General features: G+C 35.8%; 1 protein-coding gene and 1 long non-coding RNA gene across 4 annotated transcripts; one reads left to right on the top strand and one right to left on the bottom strand.

Moving 5' to 3' along the window:
• The first annotated feature begins 5,086 nt into the window (after positions 1–5,086).
• Positions 5,087–11,192, top strand: LOC113731925 (MACPF domain-containing protein At4g24290). Of its 3 annotated transcripts, XM_027257454.2 has the most exons (8): positions 5,097–5,493; positions 5,798–6,117; positions 6,568–6,806; positions 7,586–7,787; positions 8,393–8,461; positions 8,556–8,742; positions 9,094–9,260; positions 10,162–11,192. In XM_027257454.2, the coding sequence occupies exons 2-8, from the start codon at positions 5,866–5,868 to the stop codon at positions 10,840–10,842; spliced, it is 1,797 nt and encodes a 598-aa protein (XP_027113255.1). In that variant the 5' UTR covers positions 5,097–5,493; positions 5,798–5,865; the 3' UTR covers positions 10,843–11,192. The 3 variants fall into 3 exon arrangements, 2 of the variants coding, with proteins under 2 accessions (XP_027113257.1, XP_027113255.1); XR_003458622.2 differs by lacking the exon at positions 10,162–11,192 and adding an exon at positions 8,864–8,998 and having other exon boundaries at positions 5,087–6,117; positions 9,094–9,232; XM_027257456.2 differs by lacking the exons at positions 9,094–9,260; positions 10,162–11,192 and adding an exon at positions 8,864–9,086 and having other exon boundaries at positions 5,087–6,117.
• Positions 11,193–11,819: 627 nt separating this feature from the next.
• Positions 11,820–14,369, bottom strand: LOC140035202 (uncharacterized). The gene is made up of 4 exons (XR_011839188.1): positions 14,092–14,369; positions 13,788–13,953; positions 12,183–12,605; positions 11,820–12,102 (listed from the first exon to the last, which is right to left on the bottom strand). It is a non-coding gene; the product is annotated as an uncharacterized lncRNA (long non-coding RNA).
• Between the last annotated feature and the right edge of the window lie 4,377 nt (positions 14,370–18,746).

The following is an 18,746-nucleotide window of genomic DNA, read 5'->3' as shown; positions in this document are numbered from 1 at the left end:
AAGGATGAACAACAACTGTTATGAAGACATCCAGAACTGAAACTGGAGGCTTTAGTCCCAAATGAACCAAACACAATCACTTACGAAATCTGGCCAATGCACAAATGGTCAGTTTTGAGTACGAACTGTTTTCTATGCTACACATGGTCAAAAGAGCTGAAAATTGGCAGTTAGATAGTTCATTCCAAATGGAACAACTTTCATGAAGGTCGGAAATCCAAATTCGGAACGGAAATTGGTCATCAGGACCAAAACAGATTTCTGGTCATTTTCACGGGCAGGCCTTGTTTGTTCGGCTATATCTCAGGTTTTATAAATCCGATTCATGAAATTCCAAGGGCGTTAGAAAGCTCTGATATAGGGCTATAAGTTTGGTGTTTTGGTCAGAAGCCCAAACAGCTTGTAACTCAGTCAAATGTGAAGCCAAAGTTCCAGCCATAAACTTTCCAAAAACGTACTAGAATCACAAACCGTATTTGACCTCAATATGCGGTAATGGCACCAAATTCACTACGGTTATCGGATGGGGGTGTAAGACCCACCGTTTCGAAGCTAAGGAACAGGGGTACAACAATGTAGAAGGCCACTCAGTCCAAATCCTAGCACAACTAGGTCAAATATGCAAAATACAAATCCAGAATTACCAAAACAGGTTTGCAAATCACATAAAACTGTAATGACTATAACTTAGTCTATACAAGTCCAAATGCCGAAATTCCAAAGGCATATGTTAGATAAGACATCCAGCTACATTGCATCAGAAGACACCAACTTCAAAATCCAAACTAATTCTAGCCAAAATAGCCAAATACCAACGCAGTTTTCGCATTCTGACCAAAGTAGAACAGTTACAGTAATTTCGTCATATCTCATTCTACATTAATCCAAATAACCTGAAATTTTGTAGGCACCTCAAACACATCAATACCTACAACTTTCATGTTTTGAGCAAAGTCAAATTCTGCCTCTAACCCTATGATCCAAAACCGGACAGAATTGGGGATTTAGGAACCCTAACTTTTCAATTTTCACACCAAATCCAAAATTGGTTGCATTTATCCACATTTCACACTCACTAGAGTCATTATAGGCTATTACCATTCATCATATTCAACCACACCATCATAATCCAATTAAACCAGAAAAATCATCATAAAATGGAAAACTTCACCAAATCACTTCAAACCAAGATTAAAACCAGAAATTTCAGCACTCTTATCACTAATAAGCACAACATAAGCATCATTAGGTGTAGTAGGGTGTTTCAAGCTTCACTTACCAAGAACCAAGAGAGAGGAAGATGTTGGGCACCTTAGACCTTCAAACAAACTTCACCACAACCCTTACTAGCACTAGAAGATAAGATTTTATGGAGTGAAATCTAGTCTAAGCTTTTGTTTATGGAAGATTGAAGCTTATGGAAGCTTGAGAGATGGAAAATTTTCTCCCTTCTTTGAGCTTAGAGAGCCAGCCACCAAGGAGAGAAAAATGGTGAATTTTGAATGATTTTTGAGATATTTAACCTTTGGTCAAAAAAGTCAAAATTGTGAATAGTAATTCTTAAAGTCCAACCAATCATATTGTGACACTTGTCACACTCATTAATGCATTCTTATCTTCCTTTTCTCTCTCACATCACTCATTTCACACACTCTACTTATCTCTTAACACCCGATAAATTTTACACAGTATCCGGAATTTAACCTAATTGGCCGAATTTTTCCGAACTTTTCGCACTAGTGGGTCCCACGTCCGATATACGTTCTTAATTTCTCAAAAACTAACTAATACTAGAAAAATCATCTAAAAACTCTATTTACTCAATAAAAATTATCTGGGGAATTTTCTAATAAAGAAAATGTAGGAAAACGGGTTTTCAATCTTAACCGGAACTTAGGGTTTAAATCTTAATCCCTACTTAGGGTTTTCGAAATACTCCCAAAACCAAACGTTACCGCCCAATTAATGAATATATCAACGTAGAACGAACTGGGGCCTCACAGTTTTACTAGTGCTACTTAGTGCACCAAGTTTGTTGAAATAGTGAACGTTTTCCTTAGCCATTAAACTTTGATTTGTTGGGTTAAACCGCAAATGTTTTTGTGTCGCATCACAAAGACATTCAGAGATTTCTCAAAAGAAGTATAACCTCATAAATGGATTAATCAAATTTTGTGAACCTTTTTAATTCCAACAATACTGTTCAGAGATCATGTTTAAGTGGACTGGTCTAAAAGGTAATTACAAGAAGAGAGGGAAAGCAAATTACGAAACCAAACACCTAAGTTAGATTTGATGGTTTGGAATCCTACTTATGAAAAGCTACATTAATATGAGATTGAATACTTTTTAAGTTCGTTAGGAGATAATTACGTCACTTTAGCAACTAAGGCCCTGTTTACTTATCCAATTCAATATTTAAATTTAATGAATTCAGATCTTAATATATTCAGACCGTTTGATAACTAAAAATTAAACATTTGAATTAATTAAATGATAATCTATTTACTTATCATTGAATGTGATATGTACTCAAATGCAGTAGATTTAATACTTCATAATTTAACGAATTTAGATTTCAGACTTCAATTTTTAAATTTTAATTACCCTAAAATTCATGTCACTTTAGCAGATAATTATGTCACTGAGAAAAAAAAAAATTATATCGTGTCCCCCTTTCAAATTCCGGATAAAGCCCATGGACCAGACTTGGAGCTGTGTGCCTCTAATATACCTGAAAGACCAAGAAATATATTGATACAGGCTATCAGCCAAGCGACAGCAATGTACTGCACCTTTTTCTTTTTCCATTCATCCATACAACAAGTGCGTTTAAGGCTACGGACTGATTTTATCAGACAGTATTGCGGCCCAACCCGTTACGATACTGGTCTTGGCTCACTGCTGCTCCACTCGACTGTGGGCAGATTTTAAGGCTATGGACTTGTTCTCGATTATTTATTTTAATTCATTTTATAGATTTTGATTTTTAGATAATTAATTTTTAAAATTTTTTGTATTTGGATTATAAATTTCTTGATAGTCAAAAGAAGTTGAAATCTATAATTTATCAAAGATAAGTTTATTGCTGATATTCATTATTTTTTATAATCACTTTCTATAGTCGACTTATGCCAACTCTAAAGCAAAGACTACAAGGCCACGTGTTCTTGATTGCTATCAAAATTAGATAAATAGTTACCTCCCACGTTACCTAAAACAAATGAATTCCAGGGTTGTTTAAAAAATATCGAAAAAAAAAACAATGGGAAATCAAGAAAATCGAACTAGTCTATGATCCAAAAATATGGTAGCCAATTCAAAATTTTGAAAATGGTTTAAGCTGCCCAACCTACTTTACAAAACAATGTTAAGGTGGATATTTTCATGGGTTTCTTATCCAAACCTACTCACATGCATTCGTGCAGTCCTTTAGCAATAAATTTAGTTGTTAAGTCTCATTGTACATTTACTACGTAATTTTCACAACTTTTGAACTAAACTAGTTCATTTTAACTCCATTCGTTTTTCTTCCTTTTTTTTTATGGACGTGATAATTTATATTCTAAATCTACTCCAACTCTATACTAAGGAAAAGGGGTGGACATAAATGGATCAATAGGGAATCTGGAGATGACTGAATCGTCACCAAATCGCACAGTGCCTTTGCGCTCGCCTGTAAATTTCACTCACTCCAATTTCTACGGTCATTTTCCATTCACTATAGCAATCTTGTTTCTTTACCTTCTCTAACATTTCTTTTTAGGGATAATTTCAGAAACCTCTCCTGAGATTTTTGGCTATTTATTGACTTTCTTTCAAATTTCAAAAATTACACTAATCTCTTTTGAGATTAATTATTTTATAACATTTCTTGAAATTCTCAAGAGATGTTTCTGAAATTATCCCTTTAGGCTACCTAATATAGTCGACTGCTATACTTTTTTAAAATAATAAATGTATATAAAAAAAATTAATATAAATTTTTTCACTTGCACTTTTTCTTGGCAAATCACTCCATCGTTTGAGTTTAAAATCTTTCACTACATTCTCTCCCGATTTCTCCAACTCCGCCCCCCCAACCCACGCACACAACACGACCACACATTCCATACGTTGAATGGTCTTGCATGCGACTTTGCTGAATCAAATGCATGCACGATTAGAGAGAAACAACATGGTAAATTACCCGGTCCATAAGTTCTACATTACACGTCGCCGTCAGCCACTTCCCGTTGAACACGCAAATGGATATATGCAAGGCTGCTAGTTGACGTTTACTGCCGTTGTCCTGGTCTCTGGTTTACCAGTTTTACCTCGACTTTCTAACTTCAGTCCAATCCTTTTCAATATACTATTATTGATTTAGTATTAAAATTTGATAAAAAGATATTTTATTACTCAAAATCTTTTTTTTATGCATCAATTCCATTTTCATCACATAATATATAGAATAAAAAATTTCAGTGCACTTTCTGAAAATAGATAGAGTTTTGGTTAGGTATAAAAAGGGAATAGATAGAATTATAGTTAGCCATAGAACAGGGACGAGACTGAAAGATGAATCAATCTAATAGATATTTCAATCGTACTGAACTTAATAAGATCTCAATTGAATTTGATCTATTAACTAGTGAAATCAACTCAATGCTAAATAACTCAAAAGTTGAACAAATTTTCAAATTCATTAGAATAATCAAATAAATTTGAATACTATACTATGTTTGAATACAAGAATACAAAGTTCGAACATTTATTTTTTAGTCAATATAATAGATTCCTATATTAGGGGGAGGGGGAGGATTTGAAGAGAATTTGGAAGGGACTAAACCATCATCGAACTAAACGAGTGCACTACGCATCCTTACCTCCCACCCTACCATGTTTTAATGCATTGGTGGTGGCCACCAACCCAAAAACTGGTGGTTCGAACACTCTTAAATACATTGTAGAATAGTTTGAACACCCTATCATACTTTAATGCATTGGTGGTGGCCACCAATCTAAAGACGGGTGGTTCGAACACTCTTATTTAATTAATTAGGACTCGTACTAGAGTTCTAAGCTTGAACACTGAAATGTTTGAATTGATTAGATTCATTTGCATCCAACACTGAAATGTTCGAACGCTGATTTTAATCTCTTATATTTGCCCCAAAAAATATAGGACCAAAAACTTTAACACATGAAAACTAATGGAAAATCTCAGTCAAAAAAAAAAAAAAAAATTTGCCCTTTATTAGTAGTCTTGACTGTTGAGTCTCAACTCTCGTGTCTCTAGATCTGAGCTGACTTCAATTTGTTGGGCAGTGTCTAGGGTTTTCACTTTCAGCTCCCAATTCCAAAAAAATTCTCATTGGGCTTTTAAGTTTTTCCAACCACTTGCCATTATTGAAACCACCCAGCTCCAACATTTCTATACTAGCATGCTTTCTTTCTGATATTTTCTTTCTGGCCTGTTGCTAAATTATAGGTGGGGATAAATTTATGCAGGTGTGTTTTTTGAGAATTAGCTCAATTTATACCTTCATTTATTTTAGCTAAATTTCCAATTTTGCTCTAGAATTTCTCCCGTGGTATGTGCAAGAATAGATATTGACAAGGCTGAGCTTGAAAATTGGGAGTCCCGGAACTGTATTAGGTCAAAGGCTCTCGAATTTAAGCATACTACTGAGTTCAATAGCAAAACAATTGGTAACAATTCAAGGAAAATCTGAGTGAAGAAACTTATACGAACAGAGTTTTTACATTCTCGACATTTTGATTTATTGTTGAACTCGGCTTAAACTGGGAACAGGAGCAAGGATTTGCGCTGTAATTCTTGGGCTTTGATTCCTGTTCTTGAAGAGAAGGATGTTTTAAGCAATGGCACTTAAGCTCTCAGCTCCAGAAGCAGCAAAAGTTGCGATTCAGTCAATTGGGCGTGGATATGATGTATCTGTAGATCTTAGGCTCAAATACTGCAAAGGGGATTCGCAGCTGATTGCAATTGATCAAGATCAAGGTCAAGATGTCGTACTCCCAGGCGGAATTTTGATATCTGATGTGCCAAAATCGATCAAATGTGATAAAGGAGAACGCACCCGGTTTCGCTCCGATGTTCTTACTTTTCAGCAAGTAATATCTCTCTGAATACTTGCATACTTTCACCGTTCTTCCTACGTTTTCCATTTGTTATTGATATATGCGGTAACTTTTTCTCGTGTTTGAGTTCAGTTTGTGTTCATGCTAAATTAGATGTGTCAGCGCTGAAGAATGTTACATTTGATTGTGCATTATATTTGCCATGCAATTTTTTTTGTTAGATTAGTTGGGGTGAACTTTCTGATCTTCCTACACTCAGCCAAATTTGGCCATTAGTTGAAGTTATAATTCATATGAGGACAAATTTTTTTTTTTTTTAATCAGAACTGAAACTAGTGTTTTCGTTTTATTTGGATTCTCTGTACTTACTTTATTGTGTCATCATCAGGACAAGTTATTTTACTTTCCTTTTATTTTTATGTTTTTTGATCAAAATTTACAGATTTTCTCTTTTGTATTTACACACTTCATGTTTATCATCAGATGTCGGAACAATTCAACCAGGAGTTGTCATTGACCGGTAAAATCCCTTGTGGACTCTTCAATGCCATGTTCGAGTTTTCTAGTTGCTGGCAGAAAGATGCGGCCTATACAAAAACTCTTGCTTTTGATGGAGTATTCATCACACTTTATACAGTTGCTTTAGAAAAATCTCAGCTGGTGCTGTGTGATCATGTGAAGAAAGAAGTTCCGTCATCATGGGAACCTGCTGCACTAGCTAGGTACAACTTGCAAGGCAGCACTTTCATTCCCTTTTTTCTTTGTGTGTTATGTGTGGACCTACTGTTTCTGTATATATCCAGGCTGGTATTGTAGGTTTGATCCTTTCATTCACTGAAGTATTTCTCTTTTTTCTTTTTTTCTCTTTTGGTTGGTTGTTGGGGGGAGGTTGTGAGATGAAATGCCCCTCCAGGAAGGGGGTTTTGATGTCAACATCACCTATTGTGTTTACATCTGGTACAAAAAACAATTTTTGCAAACTTTATATTCAGATATAGCTTGCACAAACTTTGTGTTTGTGCTCAAGTTTATGAAACTACTTTTAACCTGTGACACAATCTGTGCAATGATTGCCTTGTTTTCCGACTTCCTCACTACCAATTGCATGGCCATAGTTTATTTCCAGTCTACGTGTGAGTGAAACTGTGGAACATTACTATCTGCATGTGAGATAGATTAAACCTTTGATTAGTATGAAAGCAGTTAAGGTTATATTGGGTTACGTATTATCAAACTAAAAGAAGGTGAACTATTTCCACTTCTTTGTTTAAGAGATGCATCTATGGGGCCAAATCTCTTTGATACATGGCTGAGGGTTTCCTTGGGGAAACTCCAACATCTGTTAATCAAAGCTGGGGTAAGAGGAGGGAGAGAACTCTTCACTTGTCATGTGTAGGTTATGAGCATCGACCTCTTCATGTTATCTTGTTTTATGTTCCATGTCCTAATCTTTGCTAGAAGCTCTTTTCATGCTAAATATATTTTTCATCTACTTTAACAGGTTCATTGAAAAATTTGGCACCCATGTTATTGTTGGTGTGAAGATGGGTGGGAGGGATGTAGTATACATGAAGCAGCAGCATTCTTCATCGCTTCAACCTGCTGATGTGCAGAAAAGATTGAAGGCTATGGCTGATAAAAGGTTTTTAGATGCAAGTGGAAAATATGGAACAGAGTCTGAAAAAGCATACCACAATGAGAAGGTTTAGAAATAAGATCTTTTACTCTTCTGGCAACTTCCCATACAGAAGAATTCTGGTGTAAACGGGCATTTATTTCTTTCATCTGGCTAAATTAACTGAAATTGGTCTTTGAGGCCACTGAAGATGGATGCTAATCACATGAGTTCAAGCAAACTAATACGATAACTACCCAACAAACCACCCTAGCAATTTGCTTCCTCACGAACTGATTACCAGTTGAGAGAACCAAAGAATTGGGTTAATCCATTCAATTTGATGCCAGTTCTTTTATGGCGATTACCATAAAAAAGGTTTTTGTTGCAATCAGGCATGTGCTAGATAAACCAAGAATAAGCGGATTGCATAGAGTTTTCACACACTTCTTTTCCTATGTAATTTAGTGGAGCTCATCAGGGGTTGCCTTGTTTAGCATGCATGGGTCATAACTAATGTGCCCACTTGTAATATCATCCTATTTATCAAGATAGATAAAGAATTTGTGTTACCCCTTGTATTTTTTTCTCTCTCTCTGTTTTTTTTTGGGGTGGGGGGGGGGGGAAGGGGTGGTGGCAATTAATCTGAATATTTAATTCATTGAAACCTTGTTGAATTGTTCATTTTTGCAGTTTGAAGTCCGGGAACAACGACTAAGATTTGCAAATAGTGGGACATCAAGTTCTTACTCACATAAGGACGTAAGTCTTCCAGATGCCAGTTTGAAATCTGTTTACTTGCTGCCTTCTAGCATATAAGCAATTTGGGACTTGTTAATTGAATGTAAAATTGCAGGATATTGTTAGCATTTGCAAGAGGAGAGGTGGAAATGACAATAAAAACTTCAGTCATAATGAGTGGTTACAAACTGTGCAATTGGAGCCTGATGTGATTTCAATGTCATTCATTCCAGTAACATCCCTATTAAATGGAGTCCGTGGAAGTGGATTTTTGATCCATGCCATTAATCTATATTTGAGATGTAAGTAAGATCTAGCATCTTTTGCTTTAGGCTATTTTAAACACCTATAGGGGTACCCTGTGATTTCATATTTTTCAGTCATTTGATTATTCAAACATTTTCTTCAATGAGACTATAAAAGGGGAGGGTTGTTTCCTTCAAGACAGATTGCTTTTGAGCTCCTGTGAGTGGCAAGCTGGTGACTGATCCAACAGAGTCTTAAGTTGTTGAAGAAAAGGGCGAAAAAACAACTGGGGGAGTATAGAAGCACCAAAGGGTTGGGCAGGACATAATTGTCTTCTACATCTCTTCCTAGACCTACTTGAGCATATATGAATTCTGATGCATCTTCTTTCCTGCTTCTGTTTGCAGATAAACCACCTATTGAAGAACTTCATCAATTTTTGGAATTCCAGTTGCCTAGGCAGTGGGCTCCTGTGTTCAGTGACCTTCCTCTTGGTCCACAGAGGAGGCAGCAAAGCACAGCTTCCCTGCAGTTTAGTTTAATGGGTCCCAAGCTCTACGTAAACACTGCTCTGGTAAAGTGTTTTTACTTATTAGTTTGACTCTCCTTCGGTTTCTTATAGACTGCCTGATTTTATGCCCCTCCCAGCTGTCCTTTAATTTGTATCTTAGTGTAGCTTCAACAAGTACCAAAAAGAGCTGAATCCTTCCGTACATACTATATTATAAAGTTGCAGTATGTAGAAGGGTGACTATTTTCTTCCCTCCCAAACCCCCCACCACACCCAAAAAAAAAAAAAGAAAGAACAACTAAATGGAAATAGAAACAGAAAAGAATGCCGTGTCTTCTCACAGAGACTTCCTTGTGTTTTGCTGCCTTTGGTATTTATTAGTCTGCAATTTTGGCTGAAAACTTGGTGTCCAATTTCTTGATAAATGTATCAAGCTTACCAGTTCTGAATCTTCTCTTATTTCAAGAGGTGTACCATTTAGAAGCACTTGATAGCATCCTGAACATAATTTTAACCATACGTCTATGTATTCTTTTACATGGCTTCATATTATAAATTCTAATGCATGGAGGGAGGAGGAAGAGAATGGCAGTAATAGTGCAGTGCTGGAACACAGGCAGTGAACAACAAGGATTACTGCTCTAATATTTTTCAACTTCTTGCCAACCAATTGTCTGTACATGAAAATATCTGCTGATGCAAATCTCTTTCCCCAAGTTCATTTCTTATTTGTTGCTTACAAAAGCCTTGTTGATATGGCATGAGACCTGGTTTGTTGTGCTGATAGTACAGAAACTATTTGAGAAAAACCATATGTTTCTGCTGGAATGGTTTTCTGGAAAATAAGTAGTAAAGAAATGGAAAAGAAAGTGACTTATCCATATCTTTTCAGTAATCACTGCTTTTGTTCTTGGTGAATTATGTTGTGCTTTCTTCCAATGGTAATTTGATATTAATCATTCAGGTTGACGTAGGCAAAAGGCCTGTGACTGGTCTTCGACTGTTTCTTGAGGGTAAAAGGAGCAATCGCTTGGCCATACACTTGCAGCATCTCTCATCTCTACCCAAAATTTTCCAACTCGTGGATGATCCAAATGGGAATTTCCTCCATGAGTCTTGTGATCGTAAATACTTTGAAAAGATTCAGTGGAAGAACTTCTCTCATGTATGTACAGCTCCTGTTGAATCTGATGAGGATCTCTCTATTGTAACTGGAGCACAGTTACAAGTCAGGGATTATGGGTTCAAAAATATTCTTTTCTTACGACTTCGTTTCTCAACTGTTCTGGGGGCCACTGTCGTAAAACATCCTGAATGGGATGGATCCCCGGGATTGGCACGTAAATCTGGACTTATATCAACTCTGATTAGTCATCATTTTACATCTGTTTCAAAGCCACCTCCAGAGCCAGCTGATGTGAACATAAACTCTGCTGTTTACCCTGGTGGCCCTCCTGTTCCTGTACAGGCGCCTAAACTGCTGAAATTTGTTGACACAACCGAGATGACAAGAGGGCCACAAGAAACTCCTGGGTATTGGGTTGTTTCAGGTGCAAGACTGATGGTTGAGAAGGGTAGGATCTCACTCAGGGTAAAGTACGCCTTACTGACTGTAATACAACCTGATGAAGATATTCCAGAATAAATTTAGGTTAGATTTTCATTGTAACTTTTCTTGAGAGTTAACAGCATAGAGGTTGTAATTCAGACCTAAGATGAGAGAGGCAAATCGTTTTAAAGCAGCAACCTTTGGAGGAGCGAGGTGGTCCCTAACCAGTCGTCTTGTTGCTGCGTAAGCAATTTGAAGCTGGGATGGCTGTTGTACAGAATTGTAAAAGTGGTAGGGGAAAGGAACTGATCTTTATGTATGAGATTGAATGGCGCGGGATTGAACTGACCTCTTTTTTTCTGTTCACATTTTTCTCCTGTGAATGCGAATCTCACAATCTTGCTAGTGCTATATAATTTCCCATGCAATCTTGGCGCATTTCAGCCTGTTAGTTTTGTGCCATACAGTTAGTTTCCACAGAACAAGGCCTCATCTGGCTGAGAAAATGTCTTTAAATGTGAAAATTCGATTTATGGTGTATTCCTCATTCTGAGTTTTATCTACTATGTGAGAGCATTAGCTCTTGAGCCCTTGTCATCCTGCCGAGTGACAGCATTTGCTCTTGAGCAACCCCCCAAGCAGAGGAATTATCTACTGAAAAGATGTCTTGAACAGTTGTGCGCCCCTTTGTACTTGGGTTGCACTGAAAGAGCTTTTATGCATAGTCTTATCCAATAGCAACAAAAAAAATTTCTTTTTTGGGTAATATAAGCTTAGGCTAGGTTAGGTTTATAGGTTATGTATGACTAACGAGTTTTGTTTTTTCCCTTTTAAGCTACGTAGTACAGGCTGAAAGAAGACAATTCAATTCGTTTTCCTCCCGAAACATGGCCAAAATTTTCCTGAGAAACGTTATTTGTCATTTGTCAAAAGCACACTGTGAAGAGAGGAGACACAAAGCTTTTCAGCGGAAGCAGCAGTTTTCAGCTTTGATTCAAGTCTCCTACTGGAAGTGGAAGTTTTCAGCGGATTGTCATATAAGATGCAAGATTGAAGGTCTATTACACAGAACAAACGAGAACGTCATTGTGGGGGAGTTTCTTTACCTAAGCATCCAAAACCATATATGTTTTATACATTCATCCACGAAGTTGAGGCATCCAAACCGAAGATTACTTGGTGGTTTATCACGTAGCAGTGGACACACCGAGGAAAGACTAACTATATATGTTCATGGGGGGGCCAGCACACCCCTTCCCTTGAACAAGGAAGAGGAGCTGGTTGGGCAATGAATGTAGGATACTGCTGCCCTGGCATTAAGACGGAGAAGTCCGAGGAATACGAAATTGTTGATACCTGCAGCCACAGAAATTAGACATTCAAACCATGAGAGATACGACGTTTTTAAAAAGGAAGAATTGCTGGCAGGAACATACCCTTTGGGGATCTTGGAGTTTCTGCATTTGCGTAGATCGCAAGGTCCTGCTGCTGCCACCTTGAGGTGAAGAAAAAGTCTCACTTGGCTTGAAAAGATGCTCGAAGATGGCCATTATGACAAACATTGAAATTAAGATAGCCGTGGCAACAAAACCAAAAGAAAGGGCATTCATTGATGTCCCAAAGTTTTTCCATGGACCTTCCTGATTAACTTCTGTTTGAGATGGACTAGGATCTGAGCTGGAGTAGATGTTCCAATCTTCTGGTCTTTCAGAATTGAACCTGTTCATTCTAAGTTACATGGACTTCCAGAACAAGCTGATTGCATGAAGAGCATTAGGATCTCATTCTTAACAGTTACAACTAATGATCGGTGTTTCATCCACAAAATGTTTATGCTTATTCGCCACTGATCAGCAATCCTGGTGGAAAGGAAAATGATAAAGCAATCAACATTGTTTTCAGGACTAAGAAACTGATGACCTTTCAATGTAACGGCTAAAGAACAACAATTATAAGGCCAAACGTTAATTTCTCTAGTCTTAGATGGGCTTCCCGTGATGTGCTTTCATGGAAAATGGTCCTCAACTTTGCCCCTAAATCTGTCAAAAGCATTTAGCAAATCTCCGTACGTATTGCTTGAGATAGCATTTCGCAAATAGGACATTAGATTCCAAAGATATCCACAAAGAGAACATTCTACTAAATTGTTATTTGGAAGATGAAGAGCAAAATTTCTTAGAATACTTCCTACATGTGATGATGGAACTTTTTTCAAATTCCAGTTTGATAAATAATGGGGCTCTTTTTCAAATCCCAGTTTGATAAATAACATTTCTTCCCTTTATCATCACATAACTCAATATATGCTATTTTCAATGCTATTGCTCTATTGGCTTTTGCCAAATTTCAGCCCCCCCGGTCTTTATATTTTTCTAGTTTCCTACTACCAAGTGGTCGTTCTACTGAGGCCTGTCCTGTTAAAATACATATAAAAAGTTGTTGAAGAAGTTGTGGTTAAAGCATGCTTAGAAGCTCAGGGACATGATTGACAGAGAACTGTATATCAACCTGTTTGGAGGAGAACGATTAAAAGGGCAAGAGAAGGTCAAATTGATGAAATGTACTTTGGCCTTCAAGAAATGGACATGAGATGAATGTTGTGCTTTGTGTTTATTTCCAACAAAGAAACGAAGTAGTATAATATTATGCAGTGCAAAGAAAGTACTGGAATGAGTTCCTCTTTTACTGGGACAGTTGGTAATGATGAAAAGTTGGACGGAAAGTTTCCTCTTCTGATGTAAATGTTCTTTTGGTGGACTGGATGAATGAGACCTCTCTTTACCCAAAGAACTTGTGAAAACTCACCATTTTGCTTACATTGCGTGGGAAGTTCTGCTAATTCAAACCACTGCAGAAGCTTGGAACTATTCCACAACAATGTATGTCAACAAGGAAGTGGACAATCAAGATCATGATTTCATGACTATTGCTAATAGAGAAACAGAAATTCAAATTCTATACGTTCCTTGAAAGCAGATGCAAGGTGAGGGTAATGTAAACTAGAAGAAGAAGCAGCAGCAGAAAATTTAATGACTTCTCACCAACAAGTGCTATCAGAAGGTTGAACCTGCAAGCCTTTCAGTGGGATCGATGCACTTCTTCTTTCTTTCGGCTGGCAGCACCCAATTAAAATGATGGATTGAAACTGAAAATCAGCAGACACCAAGATGGTCTTCGGTGAAATTGTTAAGACATTAGCCCTCTATCCTGAGGAGGAGGAGGAGGAGGAGGAACAAGCATTATTAATTCAGTAGCCTTCTCATTCAAAAAAAAAAAAAAAAAATATATATATATATATATATATATATATATATATATATATATATAGAGGTTCAATTGGTTTACCTGTCATGGAAAGAAAAGACAGTCACATTATTCCAGGCATTGCTATCTACTAGTAGAGAATGTTAGCTCTCAGGCTAACTAGCTTTATACTCGGTGGAAAATGTGAAGACAAAGTTATATGATAATTTTCGCTGGTACACTTTTTCATGTTTTGATGTTCATGATCCTGATGCTTAACTTAATGAATACTATACCGTGTCTCAGGATGAAACTTAAAGAAATATAAAAGTATGGGCCTCCTTTGTCTGTCTGAAGAGTGCAGAGCCAAAACCAGGGTGGTCTATTCTATTCTATTCTACTGGTGCATCCTAAAGCAATTTGATCAATGTTGGAATGGCACTGGAGGGAAATCAAAATTCACCATTCCAGACCCTAACAAAGAGGCAATCTGCCTAATACTATATATAGGAGTTTATTTGAGATAATTACTGCAGCAATTTTTTTTTTTTTTGTGTTGTGACGTATATGAGATGAAAAGGTGATTAAGAAGATAAAAGGGTGATTGAAATTTGTAAAATAAATTATTTTACTTGAAATTATCTCATTCCAGACAAACCCCTATATAATTTCATTGCTAGTCAAGAAAAAGTTCAATGCAAGTATATGTTATTAATATGTATCAGCAATCTCTTAGCAGGGGGAATGTACAGTGAAGCTGAGTGAATGGAATAGGAATCCTGAGTTGATTTTGATGTGACGGTGATATTTTCAAAATCTTACATCCCACTAATTAAACATGAAATCATATATCCAACTAATTAAATATGAATCTTACAATAGTAGTGTCAAATTTGGTTTCGTCAAGAATAATTTACCTTACCGTTTAAAAGTACAAAAAAGTTTGCCCGTTTTAAGTACTCATTTCTCAGCTTTCAATCAATAGTACTGTGGGAATCAAACATTTCGACGCTTATGAATTTGCAATTGAGCATATTATTGATTCCAGGCTGCATTTTGAGAGTGTTTAAATTTTAAAGCATAATCCCTCTCTTTCTCAAAAACTTGTTGATTGTGATATGGGAATAGCTTCATCATATCTCGAATGCTAATCCATGCAAGTATGAGAAGCAGGTCACATCCAACTTTGGCCAAATCGCAACTCTTTTTTGAAAAGATGAAATGTGTGGAGCATGATTCCACATCAGTCATAAGAGGTTTTGAATAAAGTTAGAAAATATTATTAGCTTAAAATGGGATTAAGAAATTCTTTATATTACTATACGAGTTATTGTCACTTTATCCTTTTAAACTATATCACTGCTATCAATTTACTCTCTAACATTATCTTTTAGTCACTTCATCCTCATAAGTAATTCAACCCAGCATGTTAAGAAATTTTGGACAAAAATACCCCTTTATTCTATAGCATTATCACATTGTTATTATCACTTTATCCCTTGAAATTATAGTGATAAATCGCTTTAATTCCTAACATTATTTTCTAGTCATTTTATCTCATCGTTAATCTAACTAGTATGGTCAAAATTTTTTAAATATATTTACCCTTTTTATATATAATTAAAAATAAAAAAGTTGGAATAGTTATTCTTCCTTTTTTTTCACTTTAAAAGATCCAAAAACATAAAAATAAAAGAGTTTTCTCAAATTTCTTTGTTCACACTTATTAATATTAGAAAAAGAAAAGGAGATAAGGAAGAAAGAGACAGAAAATTAGATTTTACAAATAAAAAAATAAAGAAGAGTCTAATATTATCGTATTACTTTAAGGTTGTCGGGATTAGCATTGAAATTTGGTGGTAAACAGAAAAGGAAAATAATTTTAAAATAATAAAAATATTTAATTCTTTCTTATTTGTATTTAAAAAAAAAAAGAATTGAGCTCTCTGTCTCTCCCCCCTCCCCGTCTTTCTATTTTTTTCAATATTAATAAAATTGCCAAAAAGAAAAAGATTAACACTTTGACTTTTTTTCTTGATACTAAAAAGAAGAAAACCTACTCTAAATTTTTTATTATTTTTATTATGCAAAGAGGATGGTGCTTTCTTCTAAAGTCCTTTAATTTGCTAAGTTGGTTTAATGGTAAGATAAATTGTCTAAAAAATAACTTTAGGAGTAAATTAATAATGAGGCTATAGTTTATAGAGGTAAAGCGATAATAGTTTTAAGAGTTAAACATGTCTTTTCACTTTAATTAACAAACTTCGTTAAATTTGACTGTCAGTTTTGGGGGTAAAGTAATTAAAAGATAGTAACTGTGTGTGTTTGGACAGGAGATTATTTACCCAAATATATTTGCTTACATCACTATTACAATTTTCAATACATCTTTTTATCTTTCCAATTATTTTTTTATCTCATATACATCACATCATAAAAAATACTACAGTAAAAATATCTCAAATAATTTACAATCCAAACACACGTGTCGACATCCAACGTTAAGGAAGTAAAATGATAATAACCCTTACTATCTTGGCCAAGAAAGAATGGGGCGAGTGGGGTTCAAATTCATGTTTTTCTATAATGATCTGCATGCTTAATTTCAAGCCTATTATTACACAAAATACAAGCAAAGATGGCAGGATGTGCCAAAGTAGGGTGGCAGGGGAAGAACAAGAACTCACATAATAATTAACCAAACCATTTGTTGTAAGTGCCGACCTCAACATGGGCAACCAAACCAGATGGTTTCAATGATGGAAAGTTGGCAAAATATCACAACAAAATCCCACTACGTGCAAAAGTTAAATAAGGCTGCCAAATAAAACGTAAGAAAATAAAAGGCTGCTGCAATTAGCTTTTCCACACGCGATTAGTTTTCTAAGATACCACTCTATCAAACCGTGCAGGTGTGGAATCAAATCATACACAAAACAAATGCAGAACTAAAAAAGGAAGAGAATAAATGTTGGATAGGATATGTTACAGCTATGCAATATCAGAACCACCATGATTTATGTGAAGAAAGAATTGAACCCCGTAAGTAGTACTATTGCTACAAAAAGGGGGGGGGGGGGGGGGGGGGAGAGGTAGCTCCCAAAGAAAAGAAACTTTTGTTTTGGCAGGAGAAGCACTAAAGTCAATTAATTTACCTCTAATGGTACATAATATGCCAAGGCCGAAGTGGCAAGTGAGCTTTGTTTGAATTGCATTTTTCTAAATTTTTTATTAAAAAATTACTGTAACGATTTAATATTTATGAGATAGAACGGTGATTAAAAAATGTGTCCACACAAAAAATTGCAATCCAAATGCGAAGGGAACCATAAAAAGCTTTTGATGGGCATTGAGCCTTGAGACTCTTAATACTATAAAGATTTTCTTTGGGAAAGGATAAAGCTATATACTATATGATTAGTGTGTAAAGAACCTAGAAGATCATGCAAAGAGAGCGTGGAGGGTGGGGGGGGGGGTGGTTGGAGGGAGGAAGCTTTTCATTCCCTCAAATTGTACTAGAGGTGGTTCTTTTTCAACAAGCCAATCACCATGTCTTTGAAAGAGAAGGAAAGCCTATCTAAACTTGTTCCTAATGTGATTCCATTTTTATGATTTCAATTATAACCAACCCATGTGCATGTAGATAGGTCTCTTATTGCTGTGTAATTCAAAGGGAAAAGATCTAGAAAACAATCATAGTACTTGATCATAAAATAGCATCAAAATCTACACACACACACATATATATACATGTAGATATAGCCAAGAAAAAGTGAAGGATGCTGGTTTTACATGCTTGATTAAATATGTAACTTTTTTTTAAATTCTATTAGAATTTAATCTATAGCTTCAAAGGTTCTATATAATTTCTGTTAAAAGGGGAAAGAATAAAGGAATGAACATCTTTTGAGTTTTAGTAGTAACAGACAAGCCAAAATTTAAATTTAAAAGAAAAAGGGGAAGGGGGGGGGGGGGGGGGGGTTGGGGAGGGGAGGAAAGAAAATTAATAGAGGTGGTACTTGTCCATCATTTCAGAAAATGTATTTTGGTGTTGACTTATATGTGTTTTCATGCCAGAGAATGTACATTCGATTTTAGAACTACTTTACTTTTTTATGTAATGGAGTCACCTCAAGGAAAAGAATATAAAATATATTGTTGTTGTATAAGACAAGTTCTGAAAAGAGAAGTGGGGGTCCCTGGAAAAGAAAGAACAATAAAGCAAATTGTTGGAAAAAATATATTACTACTGTGTTGAGAGATTGAATCACAATCTTCTTTCTTCTGCTATCTTCTTTGCTAATCACAGTCCTCTTTTTAAGTCTCTCCACCTGAAGCATGCTTCACCTTCCTAGCATGTCCTTACTTACGTATGTTTGTTTACCAATACTTCTTCTAAAGAAAAGAAGAAGTCTTTGGAAATAGATTAGATAGACCCTCCTCCCTTTTTTATATAAAAAAAAAAAAAAAAAAAAACTTTTGAACATGGCAAAATCCCAGGAAACAAAACGCTAAAAATAGCTAGCTCGAATCCTTGGCTATCTATGTACATAAATTTGCCAAGTATTCATCAGGTAGGCTTCTATTTTGATATATAAATACTAGAGGTACTTGAACTGTGCAAAGCACAATTTGGACCCCCTAGAAATTTAGTCGAATGCAGACAAGGGGCAGGGACCTGAACAGTCAACGGCCAGATTTTGACCAAAAAAATGTGTGATCCAGATTATAAGTTGTATATCAATTTTTACAACGTG

The sequence above is a fragment of the Coffea arabica genome, chromosome 2c, assembly GCF_036785885.1.
Source record: "Coffea arabica cultivar ET-39 chromosome 2c, Coffea Arabica ET-39 HiFi, whole genome shotgun sequence".
NCBI lineage: Eukaryota > Viridiplantae > Streptophyta > Magnoliopsida > Gentianales > Rubiaceae > Coffea > Coffea arabica.
Note: the sequence above shows the minus strand (reverse complement) of the source record. Positions and strands in the feature narration are given on the sequence as shown.

What these genes read in the sequence shown, in the direction of transcription:
- LOC113731925 (XM_027257454.2), top strand. Translation starts at nt 5,866, where the DNA reads ATGGCACTTAAGCTCTCAGCTCCAGAAGCAGCAAAAGTTGCGATTCAG. An exon ending in GAACCTGCTGCACTAGCTAG is followed by an intron (nt 6,807 to 7,585) that starts GTACAACTTGCA and finishes CTACTTTAACAG; the next exon opens with GTTCATTGAAAAATTTGGCA. An exon ending in AAGCATACCACAATGAGAAG is followed by an intron (nt 7,788 to 8,392) that starts GTTTAGAAATAA and finishes TCATTTTTGCAG; the next exon opens with TTTGAAGTCCGGGAACAACG.